This window comes from Lottia gigantea (assembly GCF_000327385.1).
Source record: "Lottia gigantea unplaced genomic scaffold LOTGIsca_59, whole genome shotgun sequence".
NCBI classification, from domain to species: domain Eukaryota; kingdom Metazoa; phylum Mollusca; class Gastropoda; family Lottiidae; genus Lottia; species Lottia gigantea.
The window spans coordinates 1,440,204-1,459,806 of record NW_008710013.1 but is presented as its reverse complement, the minus strand read 5'-3'; the positions used below and the strand labels follow the sequence as shown (position 1 = coordinate 1,459,806).

Below are 19,603 nucleotides of genomic sequence, written 5' to 3'. Positions count from 1 at the left end.
GACTTATCTTTATAAGAAAGTTTTCGTTAAGAATTTGAATCACAATCATCTGTCTCTTCATCACTGGATGGGTCGTCACTGTTGAACCCGGGGGAGTGTTCTGACCAATTCTGTCCGAAAACAGTATTTGCAAGCTGGAGAACGATTCCAATCAAGTCATTTGTAGTGACCTTCTACCATCATAATGACATCATTCAGGTTACAGATATATTTTTTGTAACTTTCTACTATGCATGGATTTCTTAAAAATAAACAAAGAAAATGAACTCGGCGACCCCGAAAACCTATAAAATGATATAAGCCATACCCCACGATTATTTCAAAGTTTTATCATATTTCGGCCGCCGTATTGGATTTCCGCCATATTGGATTCAAGGTAATTGAATTAAATGGGCAAAAATGAATTCATTGACCCTGCAAACACTTTAAAAGATATCTAAAGATAATATCTGACAAAAATATTGAAATACTAAGATAAATTTCATATTTTGGCCGCCATCTTGGTTTTCCGCCATCTTGAATTCTCGAATGTTAATTTTTATGAGAAATATGAATTTTGCAACCCCAAATACCCTATGAAGGTCATATTATAAGCTTTCTACGTGGATATTTTGAGATATAAAAATTAGTTTCTATATTTTGGTAGCCATTTTGGCAGCCATTTTGAAAAACGGACAGGCCCCATACGAAAAAATGGTCGTAAACCAAAAATTTCTTCAAAATGTATTGCAGCAATACTTTTGGCCTAAGAAAATACAAAAAAAAGAAAAACTTTTTAAAAAAAAACACATTTTTGTCCCAACCCTAAAATTTATAGAGGAGAGTGGAATTCATCAAGTACAATGTATAATGTCACTCCAAACTGATCAGGCTACTTAATCGAGGAATTGAGTTCTTCTGGAACATGCTTTGCCGTTTCCAGTGATCCTAATCATACTATTGACTTAGTCTAAGACGATCAATGAAAGACCAATAAAATATGATACAATGAAACCTGGTTGGAATAATAATACCATAAGATCTTTCTTAATATAGTCTCTTGTTATTATCAAGAGTCTTTCACTATATACTAAATCTACTTGGACACCCCTTATAATGCCAATAGTAAACATAGCAGGATTATTTCAAATCAGTTTATATCATATTGAAAACTAAATTAATTAATGTATCGGATGGACCTTGACCTTCTGATCGTTCCAGATCATTCACCACTTCCTGACTTATTCAAGTATATTTTGGTACCCATTTATTTGATTTTGAAGTCGTTTTGTTAATTATAACACCATACGATTGGCTGAATAATGATAGTTATGACGACTGAATGATATAAAAACGAATGATATGTGCGAGTTGTAAATTGAAACTTGCTTGCACCTCACTGACTTGTTTACCGTACGGAACAGATTTTATTTAATGGCTAGTATAATGTATGAGGGAAGTGGTTAATCAGATATCTGAGAGTTATTTCTAGTTTTTGTTTAAGACAGATCTTGCACTGGTTTTAATAAACGAAAATGACATGTTCGGTAGAAGTATATTTAATGTATTTAAACTAGTTTAAATTCCTATCGTTCTCGACAAAATAGTCTGTTATCCAGGTCATGCATTCACTACGGTTCCAATTAGGCCCTTTTTTGTAAGTAAATTTAATGCAACCTAACAACTAAGTATATTGTAGGTAATAATATTATTTAAATGATTAATAAATAGGGTGAAATTATATTAAAGAATTATAACGGAATATTTTTTTCTATCGATTGTCTGATTATTGTTTGGAACATCATCAAATGTATGGTCAAAAAAATTAGCTTTCAGCCACTTTCCGTCTAATGTAGCAACTTCTAATAATCGTGTAGATTACAACCTTTGCAGTGTAACGAAATGTATATCTAATTATAGGTGATGTTGTATCTAATTGTTTGGATTCTGGACCGAGAACGATCGACATCTGAATTGTAAATTATATATGGCGTGATATGGTAATGTGTTATTTCGAGAGCATTCGACCACGCCGAAATCATCGTCTGTCTGGGCCCAGCAATCATCCTCCGCAATTGAGATCGACTGACGACCCTCCATAAGACGATCAGGATGTTTAATTCCAGAATATCATAGCAATTCATTGGAACAGTGAACAGGGAAGGCGCATCTGAGATTTATTTCGTTTCACGTACTCATTCTAGTGTCAGTTGCCAGGTTTAGCAAAAGGGACTACACCATTAATTGTGAGTCAATCAACGAATCAATGACGATTATTTCACTAAGCGAGCATCCTGAAGGGGACGTGTTCAAAATCATAGAGGGATTTCACCCACCAGATATAGCCTGTATGTATGGAAGTAGGGAAACCATCATGAAAACTAATTTTCATTAAGTGTGCATGTAAGGTTTTTTGTATGTCTTGTGAGTAACGACTTTCGGAGCATATCGCCAAATTTAATCTTGGATAGTTTTGGAAAGAAAGACGAAAATCGTATTCCTTTCACGAATGGTTCGCTGATGAAATAAAATTCCGAAACGAGATACGTGACGAAGCTGGTGGTTTTGAATTCACTCGCAAGGTCGCTCAACCAATTGGTATGAAACTAATATTAGTTTTTTTTAATGAGAAATCGTTTCCAGACCGGCTTCGATATTAGATCCGAGCTCATAACGCGAGGATAAGAGGTTTCGATTGGATATACCCAGACAGGCGCTTTGATCCAATCCTTGGACAAATGGAACATATTGTGTCAATCAGGATGCCTGGATAAGAGGTTTTGATTGGGAACTAGACGATTTGATCAAATCTTGGGACACATAGAACACATAAGGGCACAGTTACTTTTGATAATCCTTTCATTCCTATAGTCTATTGAAATCGTTGTTTGATCATTAACGGGACAGAAAGTACTAATTGAACCGGAAACCGGTCGACAGCAATGGTCTGAATGGGAATTTAATTCATCAATATCTCTTTATGTCAGAATAAACATTAATAGAAATACTTCCACCACACCTTTCTGTTTTGCCACATAAAACACATGTATTAAATTCATATCATGAGACCTAATCGGGTGGTTCACCATTCTCGAGACCCACTAGAAAGAATTGAGAACTAATTTTTGTAAGTGCTAATTCGGTATTACTGAAATATCTTAAAGGTGACATTGGTACAACTCTTTGTTCCCGTCAGTGTGTATACGCGTCAATATATGCGTCTGGTAGATAGTGTACATGTTTTGGTTATGGATAGAGTCGTTGGTATCACGTAAAGGTCAAGCTGTTATGACAGCCAAAAGTGAAACGTTTATTAATGTAATATATATCGTGAACTAATAAGTTGGGAAATCGGAACCCGCTAATAGGTCAAGAAAAGTGAGAATTGTTAGTTCAATTTATTACCAATTACCGATAATTACTTCTGGATTGTTTTGACCTCCAGGACAATTCTTAAACATGAATTTGCGTCGTAGAAAATAGATTGAGTCCCATCTCAAGTCTTTTAGTCCTAATAGAGATAGTTCAAGTGTTTACGTTACTTATATCGAAGAACCAATTATTTGTTAATCCAACTAGTCAGATGAGGGCAGCGAGTGGTTTGCTTCTGAAGCACCAGCCACGCACCTTGTATTCTATAGATAGGAAAGATACCTATGTCGATGCCAAATGCTAGTTAATGATGATTAACAACGGATAATTTACTTATTTTCATTTAACCGATGTTTAATAGAAATGCATATTCTTTCATGTATGATCTATATTAACGACTGAGTAATATGTATATTAGATTTATACTACTTCTTGTATGCCTATAGTTGCTATGATTCAGTGTGTAGATGCTTTCCTTATCATACCTAAAACTTTGTATTTCCCTCTTTATTTTTTTTCCTTTTATATTATCCATTTAACCTTTTTGAACAACCACTGCTTGCTATATACGAATTTTCGAAGCATCGAAACCAGCCTTAGAGTGACTACAGAAAAGTATAATTGAAGACTTTGTTTATCATTTAAAAAAGACAAGATATAATAGTAGTTAAGTGGGTTAAGTCTGATTAGTTGTATTGTCAATTCCCTGTGCACTTACATTTCTACACGACTCTGAGTGAAAGCTAAGCATTCTTTCATTAGCATTGTTAAGAAATTGTCACATGTGGTTAATAAATTAGTGAACATGGCAAAGGCTGAAAGAAAACTGCGAAGTAAAATGAGAACTAGTAAGCTTGGGAATAATGACCAAGAACATAATACTTTTCCAAGGACTTTGATTATAAAAACAAAGTTCATCGTAAAATATAGCACGCAAGTAAGATTTTGATACATATACACACTATCAGAGATAAATACACTCATTTCCCATAGACGACATTATGTATATTCGGACTTTTGCTTTTTTAGTTTCTGAAGTATTTGAGTCTTCGTCGTAGTCAGACTAAATTGTTTGGAAGGGAAAGTTATATATCTGGAGGATCAATGGTGTATGGTGTTTAGTGTATGAAGTAATGGAATTCATTCCTCCGCCTTGACCCCCTGTAGCTCCGGGCAAGCTCTTCGTGCCCCTTAACCATTCATTATCTTATTTCTTTTCAATGGTTATGGTGTCAACATACACCAAATATTATATAAAACAATATATTTCAATATTTTTCCAAAAGCTTCTCGGACACTTTTAGTTTTATATCCCAAAACACAAATGGTCTGAGTTTTTAAAGACATGAGTAAATAAATTTACAATTTAGAAACTATTCTTTAGTTAATACCAATAGTTTGTGTTATTACCAACAGCTGATTTTAAAGATGGTTTTCCTTAATTTTTAGCGTCAAATTAAGCAAACTATTTGATTTATTGGTGTTTCTAATGAATTATCATGTATTCTTAATCATATCATTATGATCTTATTGCATATAATTAAGAGTTTTAACCAATCGTAAATGTCAACGTATGTACAGTCTGGGTAAACAAAAGAAGACTTTTTGACCTTTCTTGATCGGTCACTCATTGGAATTCTGCTGGTATTTTTCTTCTAATTTAGCTAATTATGAATTGATTATGGACATATGAGACAAACTGGTATTTTTCCAAGTCATAAGAACACCTCTACTTTCTATTCATATAAGTATTAGCATTTCATTTTTATAAATGAAAATAAGAGTACCCATCTTTAAAGTCTCTTTTAAAATGTTAATAGCTTCAACCTGAACGTACTTTCCCATATGTTTAATGTATAGCTAACCTGCTTACCTTTCAGCTATAGTGCAGCCTCTGTCTGATCGCTGAACCAAGAACAATCTGAATGAATAATAACATAGGGAGCGATTCTCTCATTCCAAAATTGGTTAGGTAAAAAATGATAATATGAAGCTTTCTGTCCAAATTGTCTAATCTAGTTATGACTAATGGAGATTTGAAGCTTCATGCAAAGTGCAATGAGTAAATCAATGTCCAATTGTAAAAGGATCTTCAATTGTGCTAAAAGCCTGTATTACACTGCCTCTAGATTTATTGTCCAATCTGAACGGCTAGACACTTTCTCGAGTCAGCACGTCTTTTGACGTGAGTGGATGCCGATACTAACTATCGTGGTTTTCGCAGAATACAAGTCAAATTAACTTAATGAATTCCAACAAAAGTTAATAGGGTAGTAATTGCTTCTTTAAACTTAAGTTTAAAATCTTTTCTTGGTAATTTTAAACGGGTAGAATTTATCTAATTTAGATAAATTGGACAACAAAAAATTGTACTAATTTACTTGAGACAGCTTATTAAAAATTGTAATTACTTGTAACCTTTTGCATAGCAATTCCTTTTCTCAAATGTTTTGTATCGAATGTGTGATGTAACATTTCCACCGTTCAATTACGATTGTCTTACATAATGTCTCGTTTGATCATTTTATCTAAGGAAAGTCCAAACTACTCTTTCTTTGTGTAATAAAAATGACGTCATCAGCACAGATAGTTTGGGGCGAATTACGGTGACAGATGTTACATAAGTTGGAAATTGTCCGAAATTAAAGTGATACTACGTCTTAGAATGAACATAAAATTGAAGTTCTCGATATCTCAGTTAACTTACCTCGTGTCATAAAGTTACAACAGAATCCCTGTAAAATCTGGAAAATTGGAAAATTTGATATCAACTATTGTCTTGATATTAAGCGTTTTTCAATAGTTAATTGCATATTTATGGATAATTACTCTTATTCGCCAAGTTTAAAATTCTTAAATTTTATGTTAATTCTAAGACGTAGTTTCACTTTCAGTGATTGGAAATAAAATGTCGAAAGAAAGACGGTTGTTTCTACTCTAACGTTTTTTGTTTCACTGGCACTTTCTGATAAGTACAGTAACAACGACAAAGCTGTAATTATTTTTACACTATTAGTGTTGAGGTGAAATGAGAATATAACTAATATAAAGTACGGGTCTAGGTCCGAAGCAAAGCCAATTCATCAAGTGCTGGTTAGTTTAGTAATGTTTGGTTTTTTGTTAAGGAGAGAACTACGTGATTATTTAAGTTGGTTTTTCTTTTATCGGCAGTCAGCCTTGGTGTTCGGATACTTTTCTTGCAGACTTTTGTAATGATTTTTGACAACAATGGATTTTTTTGCTGCCGTCTGATTATAAGTTACTACGAATGGGAATATTTGGTCGCATGTTGAATATTCAAACCATTTGTGTATACTGTACTAAGTTGGTTCATCCAAGGTTCACTGAAAAAAGCGTCACTCTTCTCATGGCAATATTCTTTTTTCAGATATCAAATAACTGTACGTATCGGATATTTTACTTGCGAATGTAAAGTGTCAATAATAGTGAGAAGTATGACGCTAAACACGCTGTTGGAGGAAGAATTTGAATGTTCGTGCATTGTTCCAATTACATGTATTTGTCATTAATGAGCATGTGCTGATGAAAGCTCCCAGACAAGCTTCAACGATGCGACATTGGTAAAATTTGTACCGGGAGGTACAAAACGACATTGGAGGTACAAAATATTGGTAATAAGTGAAATCATCTGATAAAATCTAATGCTTTGTTTTTTTCTTTGTTAGTTTATAAATATCACTAACGTTCACTGCCTCATTATGGTGCATTTTCAAAAGAACAACACTTTCAGAAAAATTAGAATTTAATAGAATTATATACTCGTTGCCATAGTAAATGATTACATTTTGACAAGTTTTCTTTAAGCTTTAAATGTTGCTACTACAATTTATTTAAAGATTTGAATTCGAAAATGCCAGAGATGAGGGATGATACGGCATAAATTGTCATTAATGATGTTTGCAGTGCCTGTATTAACATGAAAAGATATAATACATACATGAGGGGAATTTTGCACGATTTATCTTTCTTCAGCTTATGAAACACACAAGGTCTTGTAAGTCAAATTATTTTATTGTCATCACGGTCTTCAGTTGCATTACGGAAGACATTACTTTGATGTTATGATAAACAATTGGACTATACGTTGGTTGGCTTACTTGTGGCTCATTCTTAGTTGAACTATTATCCCTAAATTCACGACTAGACAATAATGGACGTTTTATTCTATCTAATGTCTTTATAAAGGTCAGTTATTAGTCTACATTTACCATTCATCAAAGAATAAAATCGGCAAAAAAAAGCCGACAATTTTCTGAATTTTCAGTTCTTGATTTCCTTACTGAGGCTTAGTAAGTTCCTTTAAAGTTTCCAATCCATTGTTCATGTAAGTAATGTAGTTAGTGAATGTCTACTAGTAAGAAATATAGGATTAAAGCCAAATTGTCTTCACTTTCCCTTCAATCTCATATCACAACATTTCTTTGTGTGGCATTATCTCCGAAAGGCGTAAATTTCTAGAACATTTTACTGTTGGCTCTTTTTAATATTTCAAAAATGGTTCCTTTATTGTCCGCTCTGATAATATTCAACAGCAAAAGGCCTCTTGTATATTTCAGTATCTTCTAGGTTTCGCTGCCATATATTCTTATAGGATTGTTTATAGACAAACCTTGAAAAATGTTATTCTTATTCTTTTTTGAGACAATATTCTGTAATTCTAATGTTGAAGAATTACTAGCCATTGATCCGAATTATTAAAAAAGTCTATTTGATACCGTTGTGTTTCAGACCATTCATTTCCTCTTAAAATATATTTTGCAGAGATAAGATATTTTGAAGATATTTTGCAAGGCAATGCAATAGCATGACAGCTGCATTACGAAAAATCAAAAATAATGAATTTTGATCATACCAATAATCATCCTGATCGGATTGTATTGTGTCATAAAACTAGTTTTGCTGGTCTTTCACACAATGAGCATTATCATTTGTATGTTTAATTGTTTATCCAACATTTATATTACTCTTTACCTCCTCCCACACCCTTCTCTTTCGAGAGTAATCATAGGCTTATTAAAAACTACATTAGAAAGGCACGGTCCTAATTGATTACTCAATAAAGAAATTATTAATAAAAGGCAATAATTAAAAACTTAATTAAAAATCAAAACTCGTCCTACAACTTGGAAATCCATAAAGGCATGTCAAACCTAATAATCTGTACCGGATTCAAACTCAACTATCGATAATCTTGACGAGAAAGAGAACATTCATCGAAACTTTGTAAATTTCACCTCGTTCGATATATTATCAATCCAGATATACATACCATGTTTAACCAAAATCAGATGAAAATTAAAAAGTAGAAAACCGTTCATCGATGAATTAGTAATTGTCAACTCGTTCACATCTGTTTCTTACTTACAAATTGTGAAATGAAACACGTTTTCTCTGTATAAATCATTTTAACAGCGGGAAAGAAATGTGATGATAATACATTAAAAAATATATTTAGATTGAATAATCTCTTTTATCTCTCCTCGTGTACCTGAACATTTACATTTTTAGATCTACACCAAATTTTAATCTTTTTTTAAAAGATGCTGTTAATATCTATCGTACGCTATGGATATTTGCTTGATGCCCTTATTGAACATGGTTTTGTCTAGTCTTATAGGAAGTCTCGACTAATATTAACAATCTTACTTGCCTGTTTCTTTGATACACATTCTGTTAGCTGTTGCACGAATTCTTGTAATAACACTGTATTGAAAATATTGCAAATCATTCCGTAGATGTGAATCAAATTTACTGTTATACTTATTTTGTAACTATATTGTCGATCATTTTTGTTGGATTATCCAAAACACTTCGTATTGATGACGTAAACAATTTTAATAAATTGTATAAATTTTAATGGGTACATCGGGGTACACTTTTTTTGAAAGTCAAGTTGGCGATCAATTTCGATGGATTTGGCGTTTGAAGTCAGCAGGTGCTCTTATTTTTGTCAGTATTATTCTATTACAGGTATACTATATTGTCATAATAAATAATGACGTTATTAAAGTTTATTAGAACATATAGTTATCTTTACACAAGAATAAAATAATATTCTCTTATCATTATGTACAACTCAACAGATGTAAAATGTGGTAGAAATATTTACTCTGGAACGGCTACGTTGACATACCCTTCTAATACAGAGTTAAAATCAAACACATACCCCTTATTACTTCAATCACGAATGATTATAATACAAAAGTTAATCATCAATTTAAAGAGAAACAAATATCTTGTTATAAACTGTAAAATGTCGCCTAAACTCACGGTATACTTATCCGTATACATCTGAATTCGAACCTACTGCTGAGGTCAGCAAATTCCGGTTTTTGTCTGGCAAAATATAAGTGTGTCAAAAAAGTCTGGCGATCTAGCCAGATACAGTCTGACCGACAAAATTAGAATATTACTTTATCAGGTCCGTCCGTCTACAATTGTTCGTAAACACTCTAAAAGGCACAATTCTTGATTGATTTCGACGAAACTTGGTATGGTTGTTTGTAATCAGCCAAGGATGAACCCTATTGAAAATCAGAAAAATCGGAAAATATTTAGTACGAGTTATTGCCCTTCTTCTTAAAACGCTCGTAAACACTCTAGAAGGCGCAATTCTTGCCGGATTTTGATGAAACTTGGTGTGAGTGTTTGTTATCACCCAAGGATGAACCCTAATTAAAATCAAAAAGATCCAAAAAATGATAAGTATGGGTTATTGCCCTTGTTCTTGAAAACGCACTCAATTTTAGCTTGTAAACACTCTAGAAGGCACAATTCTGGACGGATTTTGACGAAACTTGGTGTGAGTATTTGTAATCACCAAAGGATAACTCCTATCGAAAATAAGAAAAAATGAAAAATATTTAGTTATTGCCCTTGTTCTTGGAAACGCGTTCAATTTTTAGCTTGTAAACACTCAAGAAGGCACAAATTCTTGACAGATTTTGAAACTTGGTAATATTATTCAGTATTGCCTCAAAAAGTTAAAAGAAGTGTAAGACTGAAGGTTGAATATTTCATACTGGTAATTGTTACTGTACTGCCAAATATTTTTTATTTAAAATCAAAGCTGCCAGTGGGCGTATATTACCTTGCCTGGTAAGCAATCTTATTTCAATTGTATACTCGGATTTTGTCTTCATCAAACTTGTGACCTTTCGAAATATACATAAGCTATGTCGGACAGGTCGTCGTGATTACATTTTGAGACAAATTATGTCTGGATACGCGACGATATCTCTATGCACTCAGTACAAGGTGCTTGGCAATCCTGTTTTTTTTTTTACTATGCATACGTTTGGCCTACAAATACATACCCTATTATCGTAAAATGGTACCCGAATAGTGTGACAGGGCATAGGAAAATCAACAATATTGGCAGTGGCATAATATTGTAAACTAGTCCTGTTAATGTTAGCACCAAAGACACCAATGTCTAAAAGTTGAAGTAGATTTGTAATCGTTCACCTGATATCATTGGAATATTTACATCAACTCAAGACCAAAATTTCTTACAATAAAAAGACTTGTAAACAAAACACATGTTAATAATTCACTCAAAACAAAATTCCATTGATTATAAACAGGTGGCCGATACCTTTGAAAAAACCAGGATTGCAATGTAAGATAGTAATCCACTATCAGATTTACTGATTCAAACTGGAACAGCTAGTTTATGTATCTCACTATTTTCTTCGACTCTTGTTCAGTAGTTCAAAACTACCACCACTTTTCTGACCTTCTTTTTGACAAAAGAAGATAAGGAATAGTTATTATAAAAATAATCTGAAGTATTTTTAAAAGACAATCAAGTACATAAACTACTTACGCCGTAAACAAACAAGTATGGCGTCTTACAAGATTGATTTGAGATCCAATTAATATCGATCAAACAGTGTTAAGACCCTTAGATTAATCTGGAAAGAAATACCTCTGCATAGTTCTAAGCAATGTCAATGGTCTGCATCTCACCCTAAAAGTTAACCTGATATGATTTCAGTAAAAAAAAAACAGCGTGGAAAATGCAAGTCTTGACCCGTTAAATAAGTCTAGGAGTATGTCCTATATTTTAAAAAAAAATAAATCTGCATAGTTTTTAGCAATTTTATAAGATAACATGTCAACTATATGTTATTTAGTTGATATGATTTCTAGTAAGTAAATAACAGCGTGAGAATTTCGAGTCTGTATGTGAACCAAATGATGTATATATATTACAAATAGGATCCAAAATCAATCTTGAACAGTCTCCGCATTGGTCGCTCAACTGTCGATATTTACAGAAAAAATTATCATACCAATTTTTACCATTATTCGTTAATCCGAAAACCATGCACTCTTTGTCACTTGCAGAACTAATGATAATATTCACACACAATTATCATAATATAGCAATATTACCTCTATAGTATAAATGCTTTTTTTGCGTACAATATCATTCTTGATCTACGTCATTAAAGTCAAAATTGGGCTAATTATTATTTTTCTTATCATTGTAAAAGTTGTGATTGTTAGTTATTGTTGTAGAAGTGAACATTGGCATGGCTATAAACCAATCATATCGCGGTTTAAAGGTACTGAACAGAATTACTAATAATCATAGCCTATTATGAAGTGGTTCGAGAGCGGAACTTCTATTGAAAAGAAAAATTGAATCGATAATAATCACAATGAAATTAAAACTTCCGGTCTCACGCCACAAATACCGGAAGTCCAAAATTATATTCTCTTTCCAAATATACAGAACAAAAACATATCATATAGCAAAAATTAATCACCCAATAAATAATCCAGCTGTCAATCAAATACATATAAGCTTATATCAATATTGAATCCCTAATAAACCCATATTATTGGTCTATTTGAAAACATGCATATTTTTGCAAATAATGAAATATGAGTTGTGTACTAATGCATTTTTTCTGAATTATAGTTTTGATAAGTAGTGATGATGGCTGTCAAAACTGGCAAGCTGGTGGAACTGTTTTAACTTTACAAGAAAATCATCTTGAACACAATAATTTACAGAAGGGGTAATTGGAACCGAATATTCCCCCAAATTATCCAATAGTGTTTATTTTGCGTCATATTTTACTTCCGATTGACCGGTTGGTGATGTTAAGATTTTATTTCAAACCAACTAGTAGCGAGAACCGAGTATGTACAAACATATTGATATACGAGATCGAAATTTGTAGCAGTACTAAATTCTAGACCGTGATTCTACAAGGTAATTTCGTTTGATTGTAAATCATATAGTTTAATTAACCGATACATTGATTATGACAGAAAGATTATAAATAGAATAATCGGCTTGTCTTAAATGGCCTCAATAGCATTCTTTCTATGATGCAAAAACGCTTCGAACTGCTCGAAACCATGAAAAGGCCAACCCTTTGGATTATATGATAATTTGCAACGTTGAATTGATTTCCAACTGAGGCGGTCAACAGAAGTGATAGCAGTGCAAACGTGACAAACTTCCATGATTATAAGATCATTATTATAGCTTAATATATAATAGATCATTAGAATCGGATTAAACATCAGAAATCCAAGGCAATTTCAGATTCATGTTATAAATTAATCTTCGTTCGACCAACAGTAAACAATATCTTCTTCCATTACATGGGTTTTGTAGATATAACGATGAAGCATATTTTTTTCATAGATCAATTAGACATTCAAAACATGGCCGAGAGGTTAGGCTCAAAAGTTCTAAGCCTAAATGGGATATGTCGGTCGGATTGAAACAAACTTTTACCACCAACAAGTACTGTCATTTAATAAATCATATACTGCAAATACGAACTGTAACAGTAGTGTTATTATCATTTTATCAGACCTTCCTGTGAACTTACAAATTCACCAGAAATGGCAAAAACTGGCAGTAGGTAGGTAGAGTAATTGCGACACAGACACATGATCATATGGGCTCCACTTTCGGGGATGGTGCCACTACCTTTTCCACTGTAAACAAATAATCTGTGAAATTCAATCTTGACAGAGAGACCGTTGGGGATGACAAGTGTCCAGGATGGCCTTGAATAGCAACCCTTCCTGAAAAATAAATTCCTCTTACACGACATGGTGATAGCGTATAGTCGACGTTTCACTCAAAATATTGCCAGTTTAATTGACATCTCTTGAGAAAACAACGAATCGGGAATGACAAATTCTGCAAGAAATGAGTCTGTCGTGTGCGTTGAATAAAAACATTTTTACGAAATATTTCCGTCCTCAACCATCAACATAAAATTACATTTGAATCTTCTGGCCACATGGCAATGTTTCTTTCGAACACTGTCCATCCTGTGCGGCTAATGAAAACTTGAACACATAACAATGATTTTTGTTTTCAGCGGACAAAAATCCGTCGTGTGCCCCTAGCTTTAGTGTCGTGTAATGTATGTACCGAGAAAAACTCGACTTCAAACATCATTTAGAAAATTTTTATGGTCATTATAGCGAACTTCTGGACAAAAATTACAAATCTTACATCTTGGCCGATTTGTTTGGCCATGCATAAATTGATCTGATTGTGTTTCAGTGATATTGACCTATATTATAGTGCTGGGTGTCATGCGAAGCAGACCATGTTTACTCACTCACTCCACTACTTTACTTTTACTCTCCATTTTGTCCTACTTTGGACTATTGTCGGCTTTGGGTCATCTCATAAATAAATAGGAATCCCGCAAACATAATTGCATAAAATGATTTCCAGGACGAAGTAAATGATTGATTTCCTAGTAACTTCAAAGTAGACATGTTCAAGTTGACATTCAGAAATGATAATTGGGTTAATCAAATCAGTTCAAGGAAATAGGTCACCGGAAATTCGCCCAACCTATCACGGCCTCTGGGCTCAGGTTAAAATATTTGTCCAAGAATCCAAACCTAGGAGAAACCTTGAAAAAATATATATAAAAAAACAGCCTTTTTTCACTGATTGGAAGAAAGTAATCTTTGACGCACAATCATTATTAAATTCGCACCATCATTGCATACATAACCATTGATAACAGATATATATAATATAAAACATTCAACTCATTTACAAAGACATGATGACCTTATCATTTTGAAAAGGACAACTAATAAAACACACAACAGATGCAGCGGACGCATTCGGGACGAAGTCGGTGAACTCAAGGTATTAAGCGAGTGATCTTTCGCGCTAGGGAAGCTTTGTCGGTTTCGGGGTGTTCTGTATTCAGTATTAATCCGAAACCGAAAATCATTAACTACTAAAACTTTTTTTTTGTATAACTCAGTTTGTATACAATATAAGCCTACAAAAAACCCTATAAACCAATATTCACATTTCGAGTACTACTTCTTTAACATGACAACCTCATGGTATTTTCGATTCTGTTCATCATTACATTAACGATATACAGGAAATCTAAAATAAAATAGCAAACTTTCCACGTATACCAGTTATGTAGTTTAGAATAACATCTCTTTGTTTTTGGTAATAGATAAATCTAAACAACATCATCTATTTGATTGTATTTGTTATGTGAATAGCTTTAAGACACAATAAAAACTCTCTCATCTGTTTACAGATTCTTTTAGAAGAAAAATTAACAAACACAGTAATCCGGTAAATTTCTTGCACCTGTTTAACATTTAAATTTGAATACAAGATTTCGTCTGTAAGCTATTCCGACACACTAAACACTACTGCCAACCAGTGTTTAAAACATTAACACTATTAAGCGAATGTGAGCATCATCATTAATTCCAGCAACATTCAATATCCCTGGCTAAGAACACCAATAACAATAACTGAACTTTTGCTAACCATAATGAAAATATGAGCAACAGCAACTGAAAGCAAACAAGATGACAATAAGATAGTAATGAATATGGTTCATCCAGCCTTGCATATGATAGTTAGCAACTGGAACATGATTTCAAAGAACAATGTCATAGATTACTACCAGGATGTAAATACAATTACAACAATTTCAAACAAAATGTTGGTGTTTTTAAGGTCACTCGTCATTGTTTATTTGAATTAAAGGAAGTTAGTTTAGTAAACAAGAAATGGTAAATGAAAAACAGTTCCTAGTTCTTGTTTGATTATGTAGGTCACATTTCCCTATTCATCCTTCGAAGTGTTTAAACTTAAAAGAACGATATTAGTTTATTTTGCAAATTCTGGGTCTCTCCTCAATGATAAAAAATGTTTAAAATTTTATTCTACGCTAGATAATATTTAAAGAAAAACCCTGCGTTATCATGATTAATGTCATATTGGATGATATTACGGGAAATGTCTAGCTGCTAAATATAGTACCTATGGTCTGTTTTGAATATGGGCATGATAATTTTAATTTATACCGAAGCTCGAACTCATTACATTGAAACGAAACGAATAAAACAATTGACTAATAATACAAGTTTAACCACAAGGAAAATAAAATCAAAAGTAAAAATTTACTTCCAATATATAGAATCAGTTTAATATATGTTTTTGCACTACAACAGACTACACGTTATTAGTTTCAGTTACACCACGAAATGAGAATTATTCGTGCCAATGACTTTCTGAATTATTATATAATCAATGTACATTTGGGATTTTATCCGTGTTTAAAACAGTTAGACATATATCACCATTTATATCAATCGGTACAATTTACCCATATCACCAAATGTCTAACACAATTTATCCGAATATGGCTCTGCTAAATACAAATTACATTGTCAAACCGTCCATTTGAATCGCTGAGTTCCCAACGTCTGGGGATATTAGATAATATCTTACAAACTCGTGCACATGGAAAGATAATGACAGAAAGTAGATTAATCCTAAAAGACTTGAGTATAAACTGAACGAGATAGCAATGCACGACTCAGATTCAGGAAGTGTTCCGGAAGGGTGACCCGTGTTGTATTCAACCTAAAAGATCGAACTGGAAGCTGGAACTAAAGGGAATTCTACGGGTTATCATAAAATATTTATGTATAGTGATTAGTTATGATACTAATAAGCTAATTTTGGTAAATCTTGAGTGGAATTTGATATAAATTTCACCTGTTGATTCTATTACAATTTGATTTATATTTAATTACTATGATGTTTCCATGATTTTATTAATGGACAATAAAACTGATTTAAATACCATCTTGAACATTACAAATAATAATTCTATTATCTAGTACAGTCCAATTTATTCAGAGTTAAGAAATACCACAAAACCATTGTGAACTCTCCGAAGTAAAGTTAAGACGACGCACCGAGTCGCCGAGTGGCATTCGGCTATTTATATACCTTGACTTGTTTGAATATAAGTCACACTACTGATCATAGTTGGCATTGTCGAAGAGCAGGTATTTTAGATTTTACCAAGCGATTTCTTTGTTGGCAAATCGTCGAGTTGAAATCATGCAACGGCATTAATATTGCTCATTAACATACACACGATCAGAGTGCAGCGAATCTGCTTGTGGAACTAAGTTTGAGTGTTCTTATTTAATGCAATAATTGCAGTTTGGCATCTTATTTATCAGTCCAGTTTTATTTGAATTATTTATGAAAAGTGAACGAATTTCGATAGACATATCACACATAATATTTCGAACTTAATAATATGTTCTTACATTACTAAAGTTCGGCAGGTTTGACGAATATTAATGATATTTTCTTTGTTATATGATCAATTTTCTTTTCAGCAACATTTGACAGGTATATTAATGAGAATATTTGTATAAGATAAGAACCGGTTTTTGGTATCCAGCAATTGGTCTTCATTCCCAGATCACAGATTTCTATCTTATAGTTAATATATATTTCACAAATTAGACTAGTCTGGGCCGTTCCGAGATGTAGTATTGAGTTTGTGTGTTTGGTAATATTTTAAAGCTCACAGTTTATATTATGACACAGAAGATAGCAAGGTAACAACACAATCATGTACTTATGGTGACTGGATTCCAACGTCGTACTTTGGATTTACCAACAGAGAGTTTTGATATTAAAAGGCACCTAAATTCTGAAAAGTCTGGTCTGAAGCTGATCGATAATGATTTTAACTAAATTCTAAGAGTGTATATGCGAATGATTGAACGCCTTCTGCTGTTTATTCAAGCAACTCGACCATAGAAAGATACGAACTTGCCGTTATTCAAAGAAGTCTCGTGAACAACGATGGAAGTTTGATATCTGGTGGTAGCGGGAAGTCGCAACCTTTACGAAATTTAACAGATGATACGTTTAACAGTGGTGATGCAAATCGTGCTGATATAATAGATGCAATGGTCATTGTCCAAATCATAGATATCAAATCTTCAAAGCTAAAGACGTTTCAAGACTTTGCAAATGAATTTCTGTCTAGAATCTTAAAGAAATCGGTTGGGTTTTGACAGGTTCGGTTAGTTTTTGACTCCAATAAAATCAATAGTTTAAAGTTTGGATCTGTTGCACTGATTGCCTCACATTGAAACAAAGAAGCAAATAGGAACATTTCGTGCTTATGAAGCTCTAGGCTGAGAAGAGATTATTAACCATTTAATTCAATGGAAGTAATAAAGGGACGATACGATTTACAGAACATAACCAGGAAGAAGCAGATACCGTTATGATTCTCCATGCAGTTTATATTTCCAGAGATCCTTCTTCATCCATCGTAATCTTTTCTCTGGACACTGATGTCCTTGTGATTACCGTCACCCATGCATTATCAACAAAACGCTTTGTAGAATTAACACCTTCAAGGCGAGTAGATGTTCAAATCTTAGGAAAAGATAAAAGTAAAGCTCTTGCTGGATTTCATGCTTTTACTGGTTGCGATACTGTAGGTAAATTTTTGGGTAAAATCTAAAACCACTTGGTGGAAACAATGTTCATCATCTATTGTATCTGCGATCTGGGAGAAATTGAAACTCTTGACGACTACATTGTTGATAGCCTTTCAATTTTGTTGCTAATTGTTATGTCCAGGAAGTCAGTCTGTAGAAGAGGCAATGTGGAAGAGATTTTGCAGGCATCCTGATCCTGAACCAACTAAAGGTTCCCTAATCCAGCATCGTTTAAGAGCAAACATTTATCTGCAGGTGAAACGCAGTGAACCACGAACCGCGTGTGTTAGACCCATTAATGGGCGGGTGAACTAAAGAAGTTGATTGTTACCAATCATTAACATTTAATGGAGACATTACTCCTAATTAAATTATTGACATTGTTAAGTGCAATTGCTCTTCATCTGGTTGTTCCACAAAACGATGTTCTTGTGCTAAGCAGAATTTGTTGTGCACTGATCTTTGTCAATGCAAAAGCTGTGAAAACATTGACCCAAAACGAGCAACTTGTGATTCTGACGATGAAATTTAATTTTGTAAGTATGAGTATGTGTGTACATGTAAAAATACCATGGTTTATAAAAATTAAAAATTTAAACTCAATTTAGCTCAGTTAATTCCGCTTGTAAATCTCTCATTTGCACCCTTATCAACCCTTCTGTCCTGCATGAACAATAATTGGGTCCTATTAGGGATAAGTTACTAAGACGAAACAAGGAGCGCAACTCGAGATTCGAGCCTTCGAGATTCGATCAGTACATCAATCAATGAGCTCGACTTAATATATTACTATTTGAAAGACTAGAAAATTTTGCAGTGTTTTATGTATGAGAGAGTCGGAGAGAATAAGGTATCGTTCGTAATTTCCAATGGTTCAGCCATTGTAAATGTCCCAGTTACTCACATGTTAAACCATTAGTATTCAAGTTTCTAGGATCCATTCTTACAGCTTTCTTGTGGTCACAGATGTGGTAGAACCTATAGTTAATCAAGACCGAAACTTTCTAGGTTTTGCCATTGGCGGATAGAAGTGATGATGTACACATCGAGCTAGTTCTCTTTTTTACTAAATCTAATATATAATACAAAATGTAAGACACAACTCGTCGCTCGAACAACTGTAGTTAAACAACTTAGTCTCTGTAAATCCAAAACATTCTCGGGATACAGAAGTTTTTTGTCAAAGCGGTGCAACTCGTATCTAAACGTGGTCAATTCAGTCGACGCCCATAGATCTAGACTATATATTGGTAAAGCATTCTGGAGCCAAAATCAGTTTGGATAATTACCCTGGAACATTAAATATAATGGTTTATGACATATGAAATCCCACCAAAACAATGATATGACATCATTAGAGATTATTATGACAAATGAATTAAAGCATTTAATGAAGAATAACATACACTGGATTTAGGAC

General features: G+C 33.3%; 1 protein-coding gene across 1 annotated transcript; it reads left to right on the top strand.

Moving 5' to 3' along the window:
* Positions 1–11,488: 11,488 nt before the first annotated feature.
* Positions 11,489–18,498, top strand: LOTGIDRAFT_166620 (hypothetical protein; the record flags this gene model as incomplete). Its single annotated transcript, XM_009063682.1, has 5 exons — positions 11,489–11,525; positions 12,305–12,404; positions 13,215–13,265; positions 17,993–18,183; positions 18,326–18,498. The coding sequence occupies 5 exons, from the start codon at positions 11,489–11,491 to the stop codon at positions 18,496–18,498; spliced, it is 552 nt and encodes a 183-aa protein (XP_009061930.1).
* Between the last annotated feature and the right edge of the window lie 1,105 nt (positions 18,499–19,603).